This window comes from Xenopus tropicalis, chromosome 1 (assembly GCF_000004195.4).
Source record: "Xenopus tropicalis strain Nigerian chromosome 1, UCB_Xtro_10.0, whole genome shotgun sequence".
In the NCBI taxonomy this organism is placed as follows: Eukaryota; Metazoa; Chordata; class Amphibia; order Anura; family Pipidae; genus Xenopus; species Xenopus tropicalis.
Genome location: NC_030677.2, coordinates 150,119,165 through 150,144,579, shown reverse-complemented (window position 1 = coordinate 150,144,579; position 25,415 = coordinate 150,119,165). Strand labels below are relative to the sequence as shown.

The 25,415-nt window shown below is 37.4% G+C and overlaps 1 protein-coding gene across 4 annotated transcripts in view; it reads left to right on the top strand.

Annotated features, from left to right (window-relative positions):
- The window catches only part of ttc28 (tetratricopeptide repeat domain 28), a 302,774-nt gene that overhangs the window by 259,273 nt on the left and 18,086 nt on the right, over window positions 1–25,415 (top strand). For all 4 annotated transcript variants that reach the window (XR_004219877.1, XM_004910608.4, XM_002932099.5 and 1 more), the window contains one exon: window positions 14,366–14,510. Coding sequence is in view for 3 of the 4 variants with exons in the window: in XM_004910608.4 (XP_004910665.2) it covers window positions 14,366–14,510 (145 nt within the window). In the remaining variant the exon portion in view is untranslated. The remainder of the gene's footprint in view (window positions 1–14,365; window positions 14,511–25,415) is intronic.

Below are 25,415 nucleotides of genomic sequence, written 5' to 3'. Positions count from 1 at the left end.
TGAGTCTTAAACCACCACCACAGTTTGAAATACCTCAGAGCTCAGACTGTAAAGTGCTGTCATGGCAGAATCGCTCATGAAGAAAAGTTAGAGCTTACAGAGGAGGATCCATTACTAAAAGCAATCTGTGCTGATAGCAGTGCTTCAGACAAATGGAAGTTTGTGTTTGTCAAAGTCCATTTCCTAGGAAGAGATATTTTCTTCTCATATAAAACTGCAGAGGGCTTACACACTGGCATCTCTGCCTACCGACTACAGATTATACATTCTCAGACGCCATTACTTTTTTGGATTCAGTGCTTTTTAAATGCATATCTCTTCCCAGAGTTCCCAGAGCTGAGATTTATATCAATAGGCTTGGTCTGTTTCTACTTTCAAACTCTCTTTTAAATGCATACTTTTCCTTTTTTTGACAAGAATTTTAGATTTATAACCAGGTGTAGTCTATTTATAAAGCCTCTATCTTGGCTATTTTGCCTGCAGAGTAGCTGTTTGTAGGGCTGTGTAAATGAAATTGTTCCGGGACACAAGCTATTATTTTTCTTCAATTTAACTCTATTTGAAAATGTATTTTACATAATTCCTTTATCTTTCATACTCGCGCTGTCCCAGTGTTTAGATGCTGCACTGCGCATTGCTGTTGCTTTCTATATAACTTACCACGTTAAGCAATGAGAATAATAATTATTAATAACATTGCTGCACTGAATGCTCTGATACCACTGATTCAGCCATTATATTTTCAGGAGAGCTAGAAACACTTCAAATAAATACCTAACCGTTTCTGTTATCTCTATCCACCATTTGCAAATACAATCTTTTCCTGTAGAAATAGGTTTTTTTCATGCTCCTCATTCTTTGATACTTTCGAATGGCATTTGCCCCATTTATTTCTTCTAACATGCGAATAAATGTATCCTAGAGCACTGCTGTTCTCTTAACAAAGCAAGTGCAACCAACTACAAAAATATTTGGTTCCATAAATGTATTAGACATCCTTAAGCAAAAACAAAAGAACGATTTGTATTTAAAGGACCAGTTACAGCAAAAAGTAAAAATATATATTTTTTAAGATATAAAGTTTGTATCACTTGATTAAGAATTTACAAACCTATTTATTTATTGGAAGGGAATACCCTGCTTTATATACTGTAGGTTTCAGTCTGTTGTCATGTAGAGAACCTTGAATAACATTTGATTGCTGCTTATCTTTCTGTTTAAAAACTACACCAATTGTATTCTACAGATCAATTCTGTTATCTGCTGTATAAACAATAGTCCTATTTCTGAAGCAGTGATTCCCAACCAGTGGCTCATGAGCAACATGGTAATCACCAACCCATGGAGGTTGCTCTCAGTGACCCTAACGGCTCTGGCACAAGGGGATACTCGCCGGTGGGATGGTATTTCGGGGAGATTTGTCGCGGGCGACTAATCTCCCCGTGTGCCAGAGCCCTAAAGGAGGTGTATGTTTTTGAAATCCTGGTTCTGGGGCAAGCTTTGGTTGCATAAAAACTAGGTGTAGTGCGAACCAGAGCTGTTGTAGACTGCTAGTCAACATAGGGGCTACCAAATAGCCAATCATAGCTCTAAATTGCACTAAATTAACATTTTTATGCTTGTGTTACTCCCCAACAGTTGAATGTGGCTCACGGGTAAAAAAAAGGTATCCCTGTTCTAAGTAAACATACCACTTTTTCCAATGCAGACCAGTACTTTATATTTAAATTACTTTAAAACAGTTTTATTTTTTTTTTGTGTGTGTTACTTTTCTTTTAAGTGTGGCATATATAATTTTTTCCTCATCTTTTTGTTCTTCCTATTACTTGCCCTCTCTGCTCCATCTTTCCCTACCTCTCTTCTGTTTACCCTTTGTGCTTATCCTCTTCTCCATTGATTCCTCGTTTTCTCTTTTCCTCATCCCATCTTCTCTTCAATTCCTGCTTCTCTTCAACTGGCCAATGCATTTTACAATGCCTTCACTGACCCTTACTACCCACATTTCTTTCACCATTCCCCTTTCTTTTTGCTCCTCCCTTCTCTTCTGATATCGTATCATCTTCTCTCTCCCCTGTCTGTCAGCCACCTAACCTACTTCCCCATACTCTTCCCATTCGCTTCTGTTTTCCCTCAGCCTCTTTCCCACTTCAATTGTGCTCATTATTGCAGCCCCCCTCTTCTATGGGGAGTGCTAAAGCAGACATTATGGGCTTACATTTACTTCACCCTTCATTTTGCAAATTTTTTTCTACTTTTTAATTTCTGGAGCAAGCTGTGGGATGAATGGATATTTAGTTGGAGATTTCATTTACTATTGTAACCACTATGCAATTTGCTGCTTTAATACAAAACACTCTTGCCAACAAGTGTTTGAAAACCATTTTTCTTCAACCAAAATAGCAAATATATATGTTTTATGCAAAGAGTGATGCCCCATTTCACCAGAAGAGTTTTATCAATCATTTTTAGGGGAGTAACCTTGTTTGTTAATAGTATTTTTACCCTTTCTTCTATATGCCAGATTGCTTACACTTCAATCCTTTACTAGACTTATAAAGTCTAAATAGATTCTCACAAATGCAAAGCACACTCCAGATGCACTGACTGTAATTGGATGTTCATTGCAGTTGCAGAGGAAGCTATACCTGCATTGAATAGTTTTTTTTTAAATTTAGAAAGTTATTTTAATTGATGCTGTAATGAGTCTTCATACTTTATTGTGTAGGGCTATGTGCCCTTGTTTTCATTTTTCCAACATCATTTGGAATTTACTTCAGGCACTTACACCAAAATATTGTTTAATCATCTATGTGGCATTTAGGAGAAGATCTAATTAACAAAACAGATATTGAAAAACTGTTACAAGACTGAATGCATTTTCATTTGTTGGTTATTGTTATTTAATCGGCTTTCTCCTCCGTAACCATCATGAACTGTATTGCGGATACATGATGTTTTTTGGATCCAGTGCCAGGAGAAATCTATCCAAGCCAAGCAATTATTAGATGGAACATTACAAAGAAAATGAATATCCATTTGGGCTATAAATCAGATTACAGAATATGAGAACCCTTTTAGCCTTCAAGTGTGTTAATCATGCATAACTAGTGTACATTTTCTATAAATTAAGCCTCAAAGCATGATATGAAAATAAATATTAACAGGTAACTAACCATCTGAATACGCTCTATCAGAGCTTGCCAGATTGTAATTAAGATGGACTAGATTTGTTGGAACCTTATGCACCTTATTATTCACCCGAAATGCAGAAAAAGGTTAAGAAAAATAATCAACTGACTAAAAGGAAAACCATAAAAAGAGTCTGTTTGTAATAGAGGTACACTTATGATGAAAATTATTTTTGTATATTTTTTAAAAGGTATTTTTTGTAACTTGAGTCTAGTAACATTTTGCTGCACTCCATTGAGACTGTCTGCTGTGCATTTGAGAAAAGCTTTTGTGACAGATTTGACACAAATTTGACTTTGGATATAGTATAATTCCCTAAACATATAACTTCTGACAGTTTTTTGTGATGAATATAATTTTATGGTTTTATTGCATTCGATATTGCTTCTTAAACAGGTATGGGATCTGTTATCTTGGAAACCCGTTATGCAGAAAGCTCTGAATTACGGGATAGCCAATTCAAATTTTTACAATTGATTTCTTTTTTCTCTGTAATAATAAAACAGTACTTTGTTCTTGATCCTAACTAAGATATAAATAATCCTTACTAGAGGGAAAAATAGTCCTATAGGTTTTTATTAATGTTTAAATGATTTTTTTTTAGAAGACTTAAGGTATGGAGATCCAAATTATAGAAAGACCCTTTTACTGGGGTTACTGGGAAACCCTGACCCTGAGCATTCTGGATAACTGGTCCATATTATACACTGAAGGTGCAGCTCTAGCATCCCAGAAGGGAATTAAGACACCATTGCCACTGTAGTATTGGGAACAAACTTTGCTGCCCCTGTGTTAACACATAGCCTTTTTTATTTTAAATAGTAGATATATTATGTGCTATCTTCTGATCCATTGCTCTTGGTTACTTGAACTGTAGCAAACATTGCACTTGCTGTTACATTAACCCTATATTTTTAGACACCAATGCTCTTAGTAATTGTATCCTTTGCGATGCCCTCTTGGTTGGTGCCCTCTTTGCTTTATATGGGTCAGCCTATGATTAAGGGGCACATTTACTTATCCATGAACGCTCCGACCGTTTGCTTGATCGGTCCAATCATATCTTCCGCAACTTTTACGTACCTTTTTGATGCTTGCGCAACTTTTTCGTATTTTTAGCGCGAAAAAATTGGATCCGTTTTGCCACTGTTTACAGTCGTTCGGTACGAAAATATTGTGACTTTCGGATCGCCAATACGATATTACCGTGACTAATACGATTTTTTCAGAAACATTTTCATGATATTTGCGATCTTCAGAAATTTTCGTTTCCAATCCGAATTTTTCCCATTCAGGATTCAAACTCGTGTTTTGATAAATCTGCCCCTAAGTGACACGAAACGCGTCAGGCTTTATGAGATGAGTGTAAAGATGTTTTCTTTGTAACTTTTTAATGGCCTCTTTTTGGATTTCTTTTTTCTTTCTGTGCTAAAGGGTCAGTACTTACCAGTTATTGTATATGTTATTAGTTTACCTAGCCAAGCCCCTTTAAACTACATTTTTCCACACTTGCTGTGGAGGGCAGGCAGCAATGTTAGATAGTGGTGCCATCTGTTTGTAATGGCCAGGGAACAGGCCACATACTGCTGCAGTGAAGGGAAAATGGTTACAAATAGCAGTGGTATGGATCTAAGTTGAATAGGATTGATTTTTAAGCCAGGTATTTCTCATTCATCGGTCACTGTTTTTTTACTCCGAGAGTTCTGCTCCTGCAGTAAAAACATGGGCCTATGCAGAAAGATTGGTTGTATCACCTCTTTTACATATCTCTGTGCAGCTTTCCTGTCCAGTAAGTACAATGGTAAAAAGTTAGGAAGTACCAGTGTTGCTTGCTGAAATAGACCCAGGGGATACATTAGAAACAGAGAATAGAAACAGATGATCCGTGGTGATAGAAAGGCAGGGAAACAATGTTTCTGAACTGGGGAATGTTTTAATATGTCTGTTACTTTTAAAGAAGTGTACAAAACAATTAATAAACTATTCACAAGATCAATGTGAATGTAATCACTTTTTATGCTACTCAGAGAAGGTCATTTTGACATTTTATTTTTCCATCACCAAATGAAAAAGATGTAGGAAAAGTATGTAAATTAAAAATGATATTTCCGAACTATTAAAGGTCTGACCATTCTTGTATTATAGCAGCCTGGTCATACTGCCATGAGTTGATTCATTCATTAGAAATACCCGTATAGCCCTGACAGTCATATTGCATACTGTAGTCTCTAATTTGCGATGCTTTAATGTTTGATGTTCATTACAAAATGCTTTAGATATGACTCATTATCTCAGTTTTATATTTCTGCTGTAAAAATGTTTACAGTACAAAATAAGTGGAGCAAAAAAAGGGGAATTGGCAGCTCAGCTGGATAAAAACTAATGAAGAGCAGCCTTTATTATTTAAGTGCTTGTTCATTGCTTCTGTTGAAAGAGCTGCTTCCATGCTGAGTTAATTTAGCACAAAATAGTGTATTAATATGATATCTTAGTGACTATTTGAATTAGAATGTTTAATCTGTATCTAGGGGATGAGATTCCCCAGAAGCTTTGTTACAGCTGGTCAAAGAACAGGCCTTGCGCAAAACATGGTGAGATCAGCTTTTTTTTACCATTCTACTATTTCACTAGTTTCCCACAAAATGTAGTCTAGAGACTTACTTGCTGGCACTGTCCTTAATGTCCTTCCCTTTGTTTCCTACCTAAGGTCATGTAAACAAGGTGCATGCTTATAAAGCATTGGTAAAGGACTTCTTTGTAGGCTAAAAAACATTATCTATAAAACAATGGCTTCAAATAATGTTTTTGTTTATATAAAGGATTTTAATAATATTTTGCTTGATACTGTAGATGTTATAAACCCCTTCTTAAAGGTTGTTCACCTTAAAATCAACTTTAAGTACTTTATTTAGACAATGATATTCTGACACAATTTGCAGTTGGCCTTCATTTTTAATTTGTTGTGTTTTTTTTTAGTTATTGAGTTTGTTGTTCATTAGCTTTTCAGTTTGGAATTTCGGCAGCTAGGTAGCTAGGGTCTTGCTTACCTTAGCGACCAGGCAGTGGTTTAAATGCGAGACTGGTATATCAAATAGAAAGAAAGAAAAACAATAATAATAATAATATAATAATAAAATTGTAAGCTTACAGAGGAATAGGTTTTGGCTGCTGGGGTCAGTAACCCCCATTTGAAAGCTGGAAAGATGTAGCAGAAGGTGGCAAACAATTAAACAACTATAATAAAAATGAATAATGAAGACTATTTACAAAGTTGCTAGGAATAGGACATTCTATGAATTAGATGAAACAGCACTCTCCATGGTATACATTTAAAAAGCCTTTATTTAGAAAAAATGGCTTTGATCTTTTTTCAGGCCTTTTTTCATGCTTGATAAAATTCTGTACTATGGCTTGAAACATTGCAATTTGTCAAAAGATTAAAGCTATTCATTCCAAAAAAAGCCTTTTGAAACGTATATCATCGATGTTGCTGTTCAAGTTTTTTGACCCGGCTGATGTGTGGGCAACAAGTAATATGCACCTCTTTGTTTGAATAAAGTAACGTTTGTGAAGTGCAACTTGATGCCCCATAGGGGAACACAGAGTGAATTGCCTGTAAAACCCGTAAAAGAAGGTCATAGAGATCCACCCTAAACAGCACAGGGACCCGGTCCAGACCAAATCACTTGGGCAGTTGTTGCAAAGATGACTTAGTTTGCTGGCTGTGCAGTAAGTACACCTCTGCTTGTTTTCAATGTATTCCTGCTGTTTTCTTTTAAAACAGCAGAAAACTGCAGTTTCCTATATATTCTCCTATACGGTCACCCAGTTAACATTACACATCTAAATGAGCCAGGAGTCTTGTCTTTTTACACCGATGCATCCTCTCCTATCTCTCCTCTTTCGTAGTGATTCAGCCAGGCTGCAAGCTCGGAGGAGGGCAAGATTTATGCTGCCCTTCTATATTTGTACTAATAAAATGATATCCTTGCTGAAGGAACTGATGAATGCCAGGCTACCAAGATGTGATCATCTCTTTTAAAATGAAACAATCTCTGTTGATTAGACGTATCAATCCTGCTGTAATAAATGGTTCCGCTTTAATTATTTAATGGTCAGAATTCAGCCTAGCACTGCCATCTTCTGGAGATAAAATGATTTAGAACGCTTTCAGCACCATTTAATAATTACCACAATTTATGTTAAACCTTTAATCTGCCTTTTTTGACTTGGTGGAATTAGAGTGGTTATATATTTATACTGAGGTTTTTAAAGTTTATTGCGTTGAAGTAATATTATCTTTGCAACGCCAAAAATGCATTTTACTGCCCATCTAAGGTTAGTTGTGAAATAAACATTAACATTAACGCTTCAAAATCTTCAGTATTCAGACCGTTTATTTTACCGCCTCAAAGTTTATTTCTGTGTATATTTCCAGCAGTTTTTCCATGAACGCATTTTATTTAGTTTTAATTATTTTTTATTTTGGCTTTATAAGGACATAAAGTATACATAGTTTACAAATAAAGAATAATTACATGGTTATGCCTACACACAGTTTATATGGGTTTGCCCACATGTAGGCAGAACATGGGGAGCCCTGCATTGTAAATATAGTAAAGCAATAAACATAGGGCCCTAAAATGTCCCTAAGTATATTAAATTTGGGCCATATAGATGATGTTTATTAGGGCTACTAAAGACAAGTGCTATTCCTTGCTCTAAACACTATGCAGTGTGTTATACAGAATGCTCGGAACCTGGGGTCTTCCGGATAAGGAATCTTTCCGTAGTTTGGATCTCCATGCTTTAAGTTTACTAAAAAATAATTTAAACATAAAATAAACCTGATAAGATTGTTTTCCATCCAATAAGAATTAATTATATCTTAGTTGGGATCAAGTACAAGGTACTGTGTTAATACTACAGAGAAAAATGAAATTATTTCTAAAAATTAGAATCATTTGTTTAAAATGGAGTCTATGGGAGATGGCCTTTCCATAATTCGGAACTTTCTGGATAATGGGTTTCCAGATAACGGATCCTATACTGTGTATATTATTCTTTCTTAATTGTAAACATTAATTTACCTTACTCTTTTTTGCTTAAGATTGCCTACTTTTACTTTTTTTTAATAGACTTTTTATTAAGACTTGCCTACTTTGCATGAATGGGTTTGCCAACAGCATCTGTACAGGGGACATATATCCACACAAACAACTTGTTCTTCATATGATTTTTGCAATTTACAGTAATTATTTTTTTAGTTTTCATGATATTTGCAGTTTTATGAAAGAGAGGCCACTGCTGTTCTGTCCAGCAATCCAAACAGAACACCAGATGCTTAAGTTACTGATGTAGAAGGCATTTCTGAACACTTCTCTGCTGAGTACTATTGCTTCTGTCACATATAGAGAGAGAGATGAGCAGAGAAGTGTCAGAAGATGTCTCCTTTATCCATAACTTAAGATTCTAGACTGAAAAACACAGGGCACTATTTTTCTGTTTGGGCACAGGGTAAGCACTTAGAGCCTTTTGAAAACAGAACATATTTATATGTCTCATGTTACACACATAGCACTGCCTTAAAACCAAAATGAAAGGCTTTGACATTTACTTATGGCATTATAGGCAGAGGCATGCAAATGACTCCTTAATGTCCCTCTGGCCAAGTATGCATCCAGAACTGCTGTTTTAATAGCACAGATACAGCCTAATAGTTCAGAGCCATCTATTCAAACCTGGAGAAACATTCAGCTGCACTGGGTATGTCCATGGGTATGCATTAAGAGTTGTCAGGTACAAGATTTGGTGTCTGCAGGCCAAGATTTGTGGCGAGGCCACATAGGCCCAGGCCTCGGGCAGCATAAACTTAGAAGCAGCATGCCGCCAGGCGCAAGTAAAGTGTGCTCGTATAAGGAGCACTGGGGATGGGACGTGCAAAAATATTTAGCGCGTCCTTCCCCCAGTGCTCTGTATGTGAGTGAAAAGGGGATGGAGATGCGTATGCGCGTGATAGGGGGAAGGGAGTGCGGCAAATGGGGCGGCCTTCGGGCCCCCAAAACTCAAATTTGGCGCTGGGAGTGAGTGAAATTTAAACCTATGAAAAGCACTTCTGGTGAGATAGGTATAAAGGGTGCTATGTTTATCAATTAACAATTAACATTGTGTATAAGTAGTTTTTCTTGGTTATAGATTGTGGTTTAGGACATGGAGGGTTGTTTTTGATTGCAGGTTGGGTAGAAATCAGTGCTTAAAAAGTGACCCCACTGCACTCAGCAAAATGTGCAGGTCAGAAATGTATGTTCTAGTTTAGTCCATTTTGCACTTATTGCTAGGGTATGTGGCGCACTGTATAGATGAAAAAACAACATCTGAATTGTTGTTTTGGAACTTGGCACTACATGCCCAACACATAACCAAATCACTTGTTCTGATTTTGATGCTGGCCTTTTTTGTGGGGTGAAATAAAATCTTCACTTAAACCATATAAGAGTATTTATAGCTGCAGGCTGCAAATGCTAAACAAGTTAAAGTTAAAAACATATATATCTCTAAGCCAACCTCCAAACCATCATATCCTGACACCTTAAATACTTCCACACGCTATCACCATAAAGCCAAAAGTATTTTCTGCATGGGGGCCCTAGGATTGCCCACAATTGTTAATACACTTGTCCTTTAACTTAAATTTGTATTGGCTATTTGGGGGATCTAAGCAGCAGATGAGGAGGCTATCCAGAAGTCCACTTAGAGTGAGATCTGAGAATGCATATTTTGCCTCAAAGATATTCTCTAATAATATACTAAATTCAACCATGATTTTTGAGTTTGATGGTCATTTAGGGTGAGACTTTAGGTGAACATTGATCTACTAGCCTGGATATTCTACAGCTAATAAATGTTTCTGTATTCCCATAACCTTGTTATAAGGAGGTCCCTGAGTAAATGCTGGATCTTAAAGTGTGTCCTCATTTAATGGGTGAAACCCATTGGTTTAAAATAAAGTATTGTGCAGTAGGACCTCCCTACACACATGTACAAGCCATATATGTAGCTGTGTGTGTGTGTGTATATATATATATAATGTAAATGCACTAAATATAAGTGGGAGCAGGAATATGTGAGTTACAGGAGTTGCAAAATCTTAGCAATGCAGCTGTGAGTATAAATCTAGCCCAGTATAATGTGCCTTCAGTTGTGCCGGATAGTTTATGGAATCTGTATAGCCTGTATGATTTCCCTTAGCTTGCACCCAGACATTGGATAGGTCCCACTACTGCATTTCGCATATGTCTGATAAATAATTATGAATAATTTAAAAAGATTCCTTCATGCTTGAAAACAAAATGCAGCTATCTCGCACCGAATCTGTGTCTCATAAATTACATTGCTCCTTGAATGGCTGTAAATCTCGGTAAGAATCAGGCTTCTCCTGGAGTAGCAGGATTGCTTGCTTGTAAGAAAATGACACCGTAGTAATTTTAGCCTCTCCTCTGAGTTTCATTTTCATCTCTTTATTTTTTTTTCTACATCTCTGAAAAAGGAGAAAAGTCTCAGTGAACCACTTTTTAGTTTGAACAGGAAAATCAATAGGCGGTTGAGAAAAGTATACTTGACTTGGAAGACAAAGAAGATGCTGTATCAGCACTGGATGAAGCAACTGTAGAAATAAAGCCTCCTTTCAAGATAAAGAAAACCATTACTTATCCCAGGGCATTTATTATTGAGATAAGACAGAGAAAGAGCATTTCCCCACTTATGAAGAAAGCTACACAGTCATAATGCCTCATTAAATGTTTCTCTATAAAGTATTCTCCGCTAGGCTGTTATTTCACACAAGATGTTTTCTTTCTGAAAATCAATCACACACTTAGGAAAAACAAAGTCAGAGATTTGATGTCTGTAATTAAAGAAGAAAAAAGAAAAACAACTACAAAACACTCCTAACTGCCCTGCCAAACTGCTGTTTCACTTCTGGAAACATTTTATTATGCAAATCCTGTCTCAGAGCCACCCCCTAAAATTATCAAGTACCAAGGCAGAGATATCCATTTAGAAAATGCACCTGCCTGTATTGTAAGTTTTGTACTCTGTACCCAGAAATGGGACGTAGCCTTACTATTGCATTACTGTTCTTGTCAGCAGTACATGGGCACTTGCCTCACATAATAATAATCACAAGAAAATAACAGTTATTAGATACCATACATTTTACTTTTATGGCTGTAGACAGCAGTTAAAATGATAAAAGTTTGTTCTTATACAATTAATACTTTTTTTTAAAGGAACATATACAGTGGATATATAAAGTCTACACACCCCTGATAATATGTCAGGTTCCTGTGCTGTACAAAAATGAGACAAAGGTCTTTTCAAAACTTTTTCCACCTTAAATGTGACCTATAAACTGTACCACTCAGTTGAAAAACAAACTGAAATCTTTTAGGTGGAGGGAAGAAAACCAAAAAAACTAAAATAATGTGGTTGCATAAGTGTGCACACCCTTAAACTAATACTTTGTTGAAGCACTTTTTGATTTTATTACAGCACTCAGTCTTTTTGGGTATGAGTCTATTAGCATGGCACATTTTGACTTTGCAAGATTTGCCCACTCTTCTTTGCAGAAACACACCAAATCTGTCAGATTGCGAGGGCATCTCCTGGGCACAGCCCTCTTCACCCCACAGATTTTCAATCAGATTCAGGTCTGGGCTCTGGCTGGGCCATTTCAAAACTTTAATCTTCTTCCGGTGAAGCCATTCCTTTGTTGATTTGGATGTATGCTTTGGGTCGTTGTCATGCTGAAAGATGAAGTTCCTCCTCATGTTCAGCTTTCTAGCCGAAGCCTGAAGGTTTTGTGCCAATATTGACTGGTACTTGGAACTGTTCATAATTCCCTCTATCTTAACTAAGGCCCCAGTTCCAGCTGAAGAAAAACAGCCCCAAAGCATGATGCTGCCACCACCATTGTTGTCACATGTACCGCACAGCCAGTACTTGCCAGATATTCCTGCAGCTCCTTTAATGTTGCTGTAGGCCTCTTGGTAGCCTCCCTGACCAGTTTTCTTCTCGTCTTTTCATCAATTATGGAGGGATGTCCAGTTCTTGGTAATGTCACTGTTGTGCCATATTTTATCCACTTGATGATGACTGTCTTCACTGGGTTCCATGGTACTGTATATCTAATGCCTTGGAAATTCTTTTGTACCCTTCTCCTGACTGATATCTTTTAACAATGAGATCCCTCTGATGCTTTGGAAGCTCTCTGGGGACCATGGCTTTTGATGTGGGATGTGACTAACAAAATGTCAGGAAAGACCAATTAGAGCAGCGGAACTTTATTTGGGGTTAATCAGAGGCACTTTAAATAATGGCAGGTGTATGCTGACTCCTATTTAACATGATTTTGAATGTGATTGCTAAATTCTGAACACCACTACATCCCCAGTTAGAAGAGGGTGTGCACACTTATGCAACCACATTATTTTAGTTTTTTTGGTTTTCTTCCCTCCACCTAAAAGATTTCAGTTTGTTTTTCAATTGAGTGGTACAGTTTATAGGTCACATTAAAGGTGGAAAAAGTTCTGAAATGATTTATCTTTGTCTCATTTTTGTACAGCACAGGAACCTGATATTTTACCAGGGGTGTGTAGACTTTTTATATCCACTGTAGTATAATAACTGACTCCAGTCTTGTAGGCAATAATGAATAATATTTGTTGCTGATTTCATTTTGAATAGAAATGAATATTAGTTTGGTCTCTTTTTTCAGAGTTCCCTTTAGATCCTCTGTGGTCTCTGCCCTGTTTCAAATGAGGGGTGGGTGTGTCCTTATGGTCCTGGCCAGAAACGCATTAGGAGGGTGTTAGTTCTCAGCAGAGCTCTCCTCATTTGGGTGTATTGTTTGCTTTAGTATCAAAACTTTCTTGGATTGATAGATATTAAATGCCCTTCAGATCTCTGTAGACGACACTACTTCAAATCACTTATCGCTCCGATCGCTAGGAGACCCTTTTTCAAGTGATTGTACAAAGAAAGCATTGTCATTCAAAACTATTGGAATCCCTGAAAGTAAAACCCACTGAGCAGAAAGTCGCTGCAATTTCCCCATTGCACTAAATGTAATTTCTAATTATGGGCGGGGAATATGACACCTGGATTTGTGGAAAAAGAATCGATCCATTGTTGAAATCTCTAGTAATCACTTGTTAGGAAAAGATGAGTGACTGAAACTCGCTTTTTAAAAATTGCAGCAACTAAATCTCCCCATGGGACATTAGCCTTAGCTCTCTCCATTGACCTGCAACTGGGACCATGCTATTAAATACTACGCACTATTCATTTCATTTCTGCCTTAGTTCTGTCTTGTCCTGTTTACATTGGGAGGTCATACTATAAGTAATGCACCAAAGTTCAAAAAGATTAGCATAAGGCCCCTTATTTGAAGAAAGTCTAGAAAATATTAACCTTGTGTAGAATTAAAATTAAAATGACATATATTTGTATTGCATGTAATAGAAAGCCTGACTGAAGCGTGAAGGCAACTCAGTTCAGGTATCGGACCCCATATCTGGAAACCCATTACAGTACCTCATATTTGATCCCAACTAAGATATAATTAATCCTTTTTGGAGGCAAAACAATCCTATTGGGTTTAATGTTTTTAGCAGACTTTAGGTAGGAGGTCCGAATTATGGAAAGACCCCTTATCTGGAAAACCCCAGGTCACGAGTATTCTGGATAATGGGTCCCATACCTGTATATAACCCCATGCCTTATGGCAAAATTGCCATGGCATTTTTTGCTGTGCATCTCATACGTGTGAACCTAATACCATGGTACTATGCCCAGTCACAGCCGTTATCTTAAACTCCATTAGGAATTTTAAGACTTTCTCTGACCCACATATATGAAAGATCCTTTTTTGATCATAGATGCAAGCATTTTTATTATGCATATCAAGCTTCCTGCCAGCAAGCCTACTGAGGATACAGCAGAGCACAGAACATGGTATTTCTGGAAACGAGCGCGGAGTAAAGTGGATAACTAACAAATTCAATTTTGTTTTTAAAAATATAATCATATATCATCATATTTTATATTTGTTAACCCTCTGATATCTGTTAATTAGTGTAGTTTGAAATTGTAACAGTAATTCCCCTCTGTTTCCTAGGAGTTGCCAGAGTATGACAAGTCTTTTCAGTAACAACATGTCGCCGGTGAAGGACAACACATCGTCTCTTCCTCGAAAGCAAAGCTCTTTCAGCAAACCACCTCTGCGGGCTCTGTATGACTTGCTCTTAGCTCCAATGGAAGGGGTAAGACTCTTATTGCCATCTCTATAGGGTATTCATAGTTCAATGTAAAGGTATGAGATCTCTTATCCGGAAACCCAATATACGGAATGCTATCAATTACGGGAAGGTGATTTCCTGTAAAGTCCATTTTAAGCAAATAATCCTATTTCCTTACTAATAAAACAGTCCCTTGTATTTGATAACTAAGCTGCATGAATCCATATCGGTGTCAGAAGAATCCTATTGAGTTTATTTCATCTTTATTTTAACTTAAGAAATGGTGATCCAAATGACAGAAAACCCAAGTCACCCCGATAACAGATTCCATACCTATACTTATTGATAGAACCATGACATAATGCATTTTGAGGGCCCCAGTCACTTACACAGGCCCGGATTTGTGGAGAGGCCACAAAGGCCCGGGCCTAGGGCGGCAGAAACCTGGGGGCGGCATGCCACCCCGCTGCACCAAAATTTTAAAATTTGTGTTCCCATACAGAGCAATGGGGACTTCTCCCCACTGCTCCATATGCTAGTTTGGCCTACAGCGCATGGCCGCTTGGATCCCCAACCCCTACCGCCTGCCCCCGCTGTTCGCGCATGTGCGCGCCCCTAAAAAACACCCCCCTTCGCGCATGCGCACTCGGGGGGGGGCGTGCGTGGGACCGGGGGCGGCCGGTTTTGAAATCCGGCCCTGCACTTACATGTTCCCTAGAAGTATAGACGTCATATACAGAAGATGCTCCAATGCTTTTGGCTCTTTTACATTGTATTTGAACAGTGGTATTTGCCCATAAAATACACACATTTATACATAGTACCAATCAGTAATAGATACAAATAATAAACTATATCATTATCACTGCCATAGAAAATGTGCTCTATTTAACTGATTAGAAATACCGTTTGCACTGCAGTTTGTAAAACATTATCAGTTTGTGCCAATTATTTTTAAGTGACAAATCACTGTTCAACAGATTTTTCCACTCAGATTTATTAATGAACTCTAGAGGGAGCCAAGTGTCTAAATTATTAAGCAACAGAGTAAGAGAGAATCCAGCTACTCTGCAGAAATGCTTTGTATTAATAATGCAAAAATGCAATAAAAACACATCTGTGCAGACATGGCTTGCATAGATAATTTTACCATTACGCAAATATGATCACTCTAAATGGAGCTTTGGTACAAAGCCATTACCTGTATATCTCAATGTTTAACACAAACCGCTATTTCTTTGTTCATCTCAGTCTTTATTGTAGATTTCTGCCAGAATACCATTTCAATTGCCATAAAGTACTTTTACAGAATGAGATTACCATTTTTATTTTTTCCCCAAACTGATGTTAAAGTTGTTGCTACTGTAGATATTATTGATAACCTATTGTTATATAATTAGAACCAAACTAATAAGGGCCAGATTCACTAAACATCTGCCTGACATAATGATTTTTGAATATACAGGTATGGGACCTGTTATCCCGAAAGCTTGGGACCTGGGGTTTTCTGGATAAGGGATCTCTCCATAATTTAGATTTCTATACTTTGTCTACTAAAAAATAATTTAAACATTAAATAAACCCAGTAGGATTTTGTTCCCTATAATATGGATTAATTATATCTAAGCTGGGATCATGTACAAGGTCATATTTAATTATTACAGAGAAAAATGGAAGTATGATTTAAAATTTAGAATTAGTTGATTAAAATGGAGCCTATGGGAGATGGCCTTCCCAAAATTCAAAGCTTTCTGGATTAAACCAAAATGCAATGTTTTGTGTGATAGTTGGTAAAATTACCTCTGTGTTATACTTTACCTTTAATAGTCTGCCTTTCAGAGCTATCTACTGTTGCCTAGTTTGCTGGGGCAGTATGCCCCCTTAGGGCTGTGCAATCAATAGGGCTTTGGCTGAACATAGTTTTTGCCTTTTACAAAAATCAATGGTTTTATTATTTCTTGAGCTAAATAGGTCAAACAGGGAGACAGAAGATACTCCATAAAAGAAAATTCAGTTACCAGTGCACAGATAAACCCCCTGCATAATGGACTTCTGCTAGCAAAACAGTCACAACAGAAGGGGAAGAGAAGGAGTTGGAGTAGCTTCAGTTTTCCTGTTTGCCCTGTGTAACTCAAGAAATAACAAAAAACCATAGATTTTTCCTGATTAAAACAATACGCAAAATGTATGTTCAGCACAAGCCCTATTCATTGAACTCATGCTGCCCCTTAAATAGGCAGCTCCTAATGATATCAATAGGGATAAAAGATGAAAGGTGCCAACCTTACTCATACACTGGGTGAGATTCATTTTGAAGACAAAGGCTTATGTACTAATTTAGTTCCAGATTTCCCCATAGAGCCACATGCAATTCAATAAGAAAATCTCACTGTTTATCATATGACTACTCTATTGAAGTCTATTGGAAAAACTAGAACTGTAGAGAATAAAGTTTTTTCATCTAATTAAATCTGGTCCATTGTTAGATGCAGTTTTATAATACACTTTTCTGTGCTATTGATATGCAGTGAACAGATATATCAACACCCCAGTGCTTGCGTGTTTGAATAAGTAATATAATATGGAAGACACCTTTTAAAAGTAACAGGGTAATGTGCCAGGTATGGGGTCTATTATCCAGAAATTTCTGGATAGGGGGTGCAGAACCATGGATTTTGCCGTCATCATAAATTTATGCCACAGTAGCATCAAGCACAAGGTTCTATAAAATAAAAACAGGTCACTCCAAATATGAAAGATTGTTTGTTTAAAAGTGATAAACATGGAAATGGCATTGCTAGACTTTCTGGATAATAGATCCCATACCTGTACAGACAGAGGTTAATTTTATGCTCTACATTCTGCTAGGTAATGGGCACCATATTGGCAATTAGTTTAGTCTGAGAGTCTGCAAATATTGTCTAGCACAGTATGTATCACATAGTAAGGAGTCATCAAAAAGGAGTAAAGAGCTTCACATGTACAAAAGAATGAATATTAGTACAACAAAACACTGATTGTGCTGATAAGGCTGAAGGTCACAATATTGATTTGAATTGGAATGTAAATTGCTGTTACACATAACATGAACTATACATACATACATACATACATACTGTACTGTACATATATAAACCTGTGGAAAAACAAATGGAGCTTGGTTTGGTCTCTTGTAAATAGGTAAATTGGTACCCTTTGTGACCTTTGGAACATAATATGAGGAGGTTTGGGTATATATATTAGTTATTATTAAATCCTGCGTTTTAGAAGAGCTCAGAAAAAAAGTTGTTTTTTTAAAAAAAACATTTAAGGCTTTAAGTTTAAGCTGCAGTCACCTATATATTCTGTTATTGTAAGGGAATCTCTTACATTCTGCAGTCTGGTAAAACAGATGCCTTCCGCCACAGTGACCTTCACTTGATGCAGCCACCTTAGTCATCCATCATGGCCATATCTGAAGTTGTTAATTTAGCATTTCATTAAGTGCTCCTAGTCACATCACTGCTGATGATCCTGGCTGTGGGGTTTAGCTGTACCATAGAGGTGGCAGTGCCCTTAGGGTCTCTGGCATTTTCCAGTGACAGGTGTTATTGGGGCATACTCTCTACAGGCACATGCCTGAGCTTTACTAAAAACATTTTAAATACAGTGTGTTTGCACTGCAAATAAATACTCTAAGAATGCAGATGGAATGGCCCCAGCCCTGTGTCAGTAACAGAAAAATGACATTTGTCCCACCCAGCAGCTAGTATGTTCGAGTTACACAATGACAGCATGTTCCAACGTTATGAGAACTCCCTTTGGTTTCTGTAATTTGTGTAAAAACTGCACCAAGTGTTACATAACATCTAAAAATATCACATTTTGTTATTATTGTGTTCCCTACAGCACTAAAATCAGTATATTTATTCTCCAGTAAATTTAAAGTCCAGTTGCTTTAAATTTATTTATACAGGTATGGGACCCATTATCCAGAATGCTCGGGACCAAGGGTATTCCGGATAAGGGGTCTTTCCGTAATTTGGATCTCAATACCTTAAGTCTACTAAAAAATCAATAAAACATTAATTAAACCCAATAGGATTGTTTTGCATCCAATAAAGATTAATTATATCTTAGTTGGAATCAATTACAAGGTTCTGTTTTATTTCTACATAGAAAAAGGAAATCAGTTTTAAATTCTGAATTATTTGATTAAAATGGAGTCTATGGGAGATGGGCATTCCGTAATTCGGAGCTTTCTGGATAACGGGTTTCCGGATAAGGGGTCCAATACCTGTACTAGATATACCATGACCTGGATGAATGAAAATCTTCATAGACATATATTTATTCCTGTGTTCATAAGTTCTAGGTTGCGGCTCGGGATTTCTGGCATATTTGTGATAAGTGATGAAATGTGCTCGAACGTGATGTATATGGCCGTCATAATTTACAAACAGAAAATGGAGGGAAAAGTGGGAAAAATGTCCAGGCACACTGTCACCATGCCTGCTTTGTAAAGACCAGTACTCTTAGAGAGTATTGTTACATTTAGCATATTGTACAATGAAGGCAATGGTGTCTGTCTGTATTCTCAGCACCATGCTACCCAGATAGTCCAAAATGGCAGGTAAGAATCCCGGTGAGGGTCAGATTAATAATAGTTGAGGGTTGCATACCATGGGGTTGGGGCTTGCAGCACTTCTAGGGGGTTCTGACTGAAGGCTTGTGTGGGTACGATTTGGTCAAAAGATCGCCAGTCAGACAGGCTAAGGTTTTGGGATGGAGATTTATTTATTGTGAATATTCTCGTAAGAAAGACTGAATGGCTGATACACCAGTGTCTTATTTATCAACATTTCATGAAATAAAAGTTGGGGCTCCGTAAATATGTTAGACCTTCAGCAAGCCCTGCAAACATGGTTCTGTGCATTTTGCAAATAAATTTAATATGTGTATACATTGGTATATATTAGTAAAATCATGTCATAATTTGTAGGAATACTTTCTCTTTAACTTTTGTCTCATTTTAGACTTTTAACTGCTACCAGATCCTTAATAAAGGGAATGAATAAACAGTATCTGTCATCTATTCCAGAAAGAGTCCCTAAATTAACTTGCTGTTTCCCAGCCTGTACTTCTCATTAACTAAACCACAGAAATCTAACTGGCTGTGCAATTGAACATATTTCAGTGCAGCCTTCTCTCATTTTCCAAATATGTTTCCATCTCCCCCTTTTTCTTTTTTTTAATACCATATAGTATGCCTCTTTTGTTGATTTTGGCAGTTTGGGCTGTTTTTCCAGCCATTCTATGTGTTAAGAAAATCTGCCTGCATTTTGTGGAGTATATGCTAATCTCTTTTTTAAACTCTTGTATGTGGCTCCTTGTATATTGTGTTTGAGCCAAGTATAAAAAATATATTTTATTCAAATAGAATTTGTCCACATAATATTAAAAGCATTCCCTTATGAGACCTATCTGTTTTACATCCTATAAACTGTTGGTTTTATTTACATGTATTTATATGTACCATTTAAATCTTTGTACATTTTTCCCATAATGAAATGGCCACAAATGTGCACAATATTCTTCAAGGGGTCTCATGTTTGACTTATCTGATGCCAGTATACACTTTGCTTCTTTTTGAAGTTGTGTTTGTAAGTCTGATTGTTGGAAAGTATTATCTAGATATTTAATATATGACTCAGGCTAGGCATTCCTTCTCTTGGCCACTCTTCTCTGGACTTTGCAATCTTTTGTAGGATTTCTGGCTTCCAGACAGGATTTCAAGTGTGCAAGTGCCAAGAATCATTTCACATACAAGGTTTACAACCAAAAATTCTTAAGAAATACATGTCTGCACCAGAAGCTTTTCTTCTCCTTTAGTATAAGGTTGTATTGAGTCAACATTACCAACCCTGTTTTTACAGCATTTCGGGTATTGCTTTATAAATAACTGATCACAAGAATTTGTAGTAACAAAAACCATAGAAGTTGTCTCCTTAACTCCCATCACCACCTGCTTCTGTAGTTGTACTAATGATGGATAATTTCGTCTGCCACCATTTCCATTTGGAGGCATATATAGCCCAACTTGCAGAATTACTTTTCCATTCACTCATTATGTGAGACTTCCTCTTCCATGGCTCCTTTATGTTCTTCTTGTTTGTTGCCTTGGCCAAAACCTGCCTTTGAGTGCAGTGGTACACGGGGAGATTAGTGACCCCGTGACAAATCTTCATTGTCATGGCCGACTAATCTCCCCGCAATGGCATCCCACCAGCTAGAATGTAAATCCCCAGTGGGATGGCATATGCGTTGATGCAATGTCCCACAGTTGCTGAAGTTGTCTTGAGAAGAAACTTAGGGCGACTGTGGGACATTTTTACATTTACATTCTAGGCGGTGGGATGGCATTGTGGGAGATTAGTCACCCGCGACAACAATGTTTTGTCGCGGGGCGACTAATCTCCCCATGTACCACTGCCCTAAGAGGTAGTGTAACGACAATTTGGGTAAAAACCCAGCTACTTTTTTATGACTATTAAACTCCAGAAAATACCCAGCCATAGACAATACTGAGAGTGCCCCTCCTAAAACACACATAGGGACAGTTATCAGTAAATGATCAGCATTGTCTATTTTAGTAGCTGTGAAAAGTAGCTGCTACTAGTAGCTCCATGTGTCTTCACCCTTAAGAATTCACCATTTACATATGTTTCTTTATTTGTGCTCCCCAGTGTGCTTGTGTTGTCTGAGCCACTTTGTTCTTTAACTTTGCACTTGATGTATCCTCATGTAATCATCATAAAGGCAATAATGCAAATAAAAAGCTGAAAATGAGGTTTAGATCTTCCTATATACATATCTGTAATTCACCTGCCAGCTTCAATGGAGCATTAAAGATGTAAAAATATACCTTTAAATTCTTGTGACCAGGCTTTGCAGCCCTAATGAACAGTACATGCTTCAACTGTAACTCCATTTGGCAGGTTTAAAAGATACTGTATGCATTCAATAAGCCTGTCTTTTATTCCCCTCTCCCATTAGCACCAGTGGATGTCTTTATAGTTATAATAAATTAGAATGACAGTTTCTTGCAGCATTTTTATTATGCTGACCACAACCTAGGAAGTGTGGCTTTTTCCAAAAATACAGCATGCATTGTGGGTGAGATCATGTTAAATTCATGCTTCTTGGAATACGTGTGTCTGTAACACATTTTGCACCAATGTTCTTTGCCAAACGCTTGGATTGAGAAAGCTTTTCATATTATAACTTTATAGAGGCATAATTTAAAGGCATTCAGTATGCTGGAGAATATTTTATACCTGAAAGTCATTACATTTCATTTAAATAACTGAAACGGGGACTAATAAAATAAATCTACCTGTACAACTCAGTTTTTGGAGCCCTAAAGGCAAAGGAGTACAAAATCCTGCTATAATAGAATGAGAGATATCAGAATGACTAACTGGGAAAGTCAAAACATGAAGAAAATGTGGATTATTTTAAAGAGCACCTAGCGCTCTGAACTAAAATGTATACTTGTGGTGGTAGGCAATAATTAAAGTGAAATCTATCCAAAAATAATTTTTAAATGAAAATGTAACTCTAAACTGGCTGCCAATATGGGTCCCTTAGACCGTTTCGGCAGCTTATCGGCCTGTGTATGGGGACTAACAACGAGCCTGCCCGACTGACATCTGGCCTGAAATCGCGCAGGTTTGAAAATTAGTCTAATCGGGGACTGCATCGGCTTGTTGATACAGTCCCCGAACCGACAGACGCCTATACCCGCTGTTCTAATTCGATCGTTTGGCCCCAGGGCCAAGCAACTGAATTAGCCTGATAGGTGGGAATATCGTGAGAAGATCCGCTCGCTTGGTGACCTCACCATCTTAGTGTGTATGGCCAGCTTATAGTAGTGCTTAAAACAAAATGGGCCTTATTTACAAAGTGCTGGACAGGGTGCAAATAGCAAATTACCATGTTTTGCATGTTTGCACCCAGCCCCACACTTTCCATCACTGATAAACAGTTGATCTCCAGAATGAATTTTATCTCTAGAATGAATTTTATCTCTAGAATGAACTACAAACAACAATGCTTCCCCATTATTAGTGCTGAACTGGTGGAAGTAGGTAGGGAGAATAAAAGTTAAGAGTTCCCCTTTAAGCTTTGACTGCTTGATGAACCCTGGGTGCCAGGCCTGGCTGGCAATCTAGAGCTGCTGTAAGGTGCCACTGGTAGCCACTATGTATTGGGCTTGTAGGGGGATATATGGGCCTCTCTGTAACTGAAATGCCAGGACATGGTTTCAATCTCAGTCTGTACCTGCTGGGTGGCTTTGCATGTTAATTGCCGTAATTCCTAGTCTGATTGTGTCATCTCTTTTGTTTGCATGAAAATGACGTGCGTACCCAGTTGTTTAGACCCAAATGTGCAGTGCCTATTGACCCAGCAAGCTAAGAGATTCTAGGAGCTACCACTTGGTCGGAGGTGGGAGTTTCTCCAGGGTTCCCCCAAGTCAATTGGTGCAGCAGCACTTAATTTGAAACAGGAGGCAAGCTGTGGCTGTGAATACAAATATATAAAAGTGCACAGAGCACATTTTGACCCACGTACCTTTATTAATGGGGTGTTATGTGGAACTGACTGCAGAGAATTTTGGACAATATTTGGACAATTATTTTTTTATGCTGGAACTTACTGAAAATAAAAATTGCTAAATACTGTAAAGATGCTATATCTCTTCAAGTGGATTGGTATTGGTACTACTCACAAAAGGAGTAATTTATATGGTTACATAGATTGTTATGGGCCTTATGTATTCCTTTCTGAGGGAGAATATATTGCAGAAGAATGGTTCTTACAGAGAATAACATGGATGTGTTTATTAAGGACACTGGTATTGTTATTAAGAAAAACAGCAAAGTGTCATTTAAGATGTTATTTTAATGGCATGTTATAGTAGCACAAAGACAAAAACCATTACCAGTATTATTGTGCCCTTCGCGTTACACCAGTTTTTGATTTAACATTAGCTGTCGGCGATACAGTATTTGTGCTGAAAGCTTGGTGTCCTTTGCTGTCAAAGATAAAACACTTTTACTGGCTGCATCTTTAAGAAGCACACACAACACAGCAGAAACCATCATCAAAAATTACATCAAATCTGATTTGATCCCTGAAGGATAAAGAAATGTATTTGGGAGACTGGGGAGCATCTAAACAGCAAATAATATATGTTTGTCTGTAGGAAAAGAGCTGGAAACTCTTACCCGTCTGACACTGTTATAGAGAAACAAAGGGAGAGTGTTTGAGACAATGCGAGTCAAGTAGTTTCCATATTCCTCCCAACAAGAATGAGTTTGGATGCAGTGCCAGGGCTTCGGGCTCTTATTTAGTCCAGCGGGGTTCAGCTTCTTGCCAAACAGTCATTTCTTAAGTTCACTAAAACTGTTGAGCTGGTCATATCATTTTTCACTTGTGATTTAAGCAGCTCATCTTGAGAGGCCTCCTAAAGACAGAAAAGAGCTACATATGGAAGCAGCTACTGTTAGTGGGAGAATAAAGCCAGGAATAAAAAAAAAAACAAAAACAGACAGATCATATCTGCACATCCATTTAACCATGCGCAAGGAAACTATGAGAATAGTAATGAAGAATATGACATGAAATTCAAAAGCCATTCCAGCTCAAACCATGAACGGAATAAACAGGCAGGGAAGGGCAAAAGAAGGTCAGCCAAGATACTTATAGAGAACTAGGGAAAAGCCAACCCAAGCATAATCAAATATTTTGGCTGCAATTTCGATTTAGGTACTATTGAGCAATAAGTAGCCCAAGCAGAACAGTCATTTTACCCCTTTTTTGATATTTTTAGTAAAGTTCTCTAACAGTATAATATTTAATATTTTGCTGCTTATATTGCTCAAGTGACCCCTATGTTAAATTTGTGTCAGCTTGTACAAGTGACATACAGTAAAATCCTTGTGTTATGGAGGTATATCAAACAGGCACAGGAGGACAATGATGGTACCTTAATAGTTATGCTGCTAATATATCTTTACTTCCAACGACTAAAAGCCTAGAGGATTTTGGGTAAGTGTGATTGGGCACTCTAGTTTCATGTTTTTTTCTGCCAAACATTTACTGTACAGAAACCTTAAGGAACAAATTAGGCACTGTGTTTTTTTTTTTTACTGTGTTTCATTTTATTTCTTGAAAGGAGACCTAAACCCCGGCAAATGCATAGGGCGCCTGTACAGACCACCCAACTACCACTAACCAGGCATTCACTAATGGCTCTTCTCCCCTGTACCTTCACAGCTCGACAGCATTATGCTCACCAGATTTGTTTAGTTCTAGATTTTTATTTTTCAATAATAGTATTTTAGGAAAGTAAACCTTTTTTTTTTCTCTCTCATTTCATAGCATCTACTGGGCTGATAGTACCAATGTTGTCAATTCTATAGGTCTGTTTTACACTGTAACCTATGTAATAAAGACTTTGTCAATCAATGTGCTGTGTATGGACATCACTTAAAAGATTAAATGCACCCTTAAGAGGCCACTAACACTGATACCAAATAGTGTTTAGGGAAGGAAAAGCTGATGAGCAGCACAGTTCATGCTAAAGGCAATCCAATGACAGCTCTAAGTCTACAATTTCACATTCTTCAGTCAGCAAAATATTCTTTACTGGAATTAATTAGTTACTGAATAATTCACAAGGGCATTGTAGGATTTACAGTGCGTTAGAAGGCAACCAAGGTTTCCAGTTTACAACAGTAACAAAGCTTTAAGCGTGTTGTTAGGGGCAATTAACTACTATAACTACCGAATGGCTAATTTCAGTATGATGATAGTAAAATGGCCAGTGACTGATCTGAACTTTACTTATTTTTTAAAAGTTATACCTATTTTCCTTCAAACATC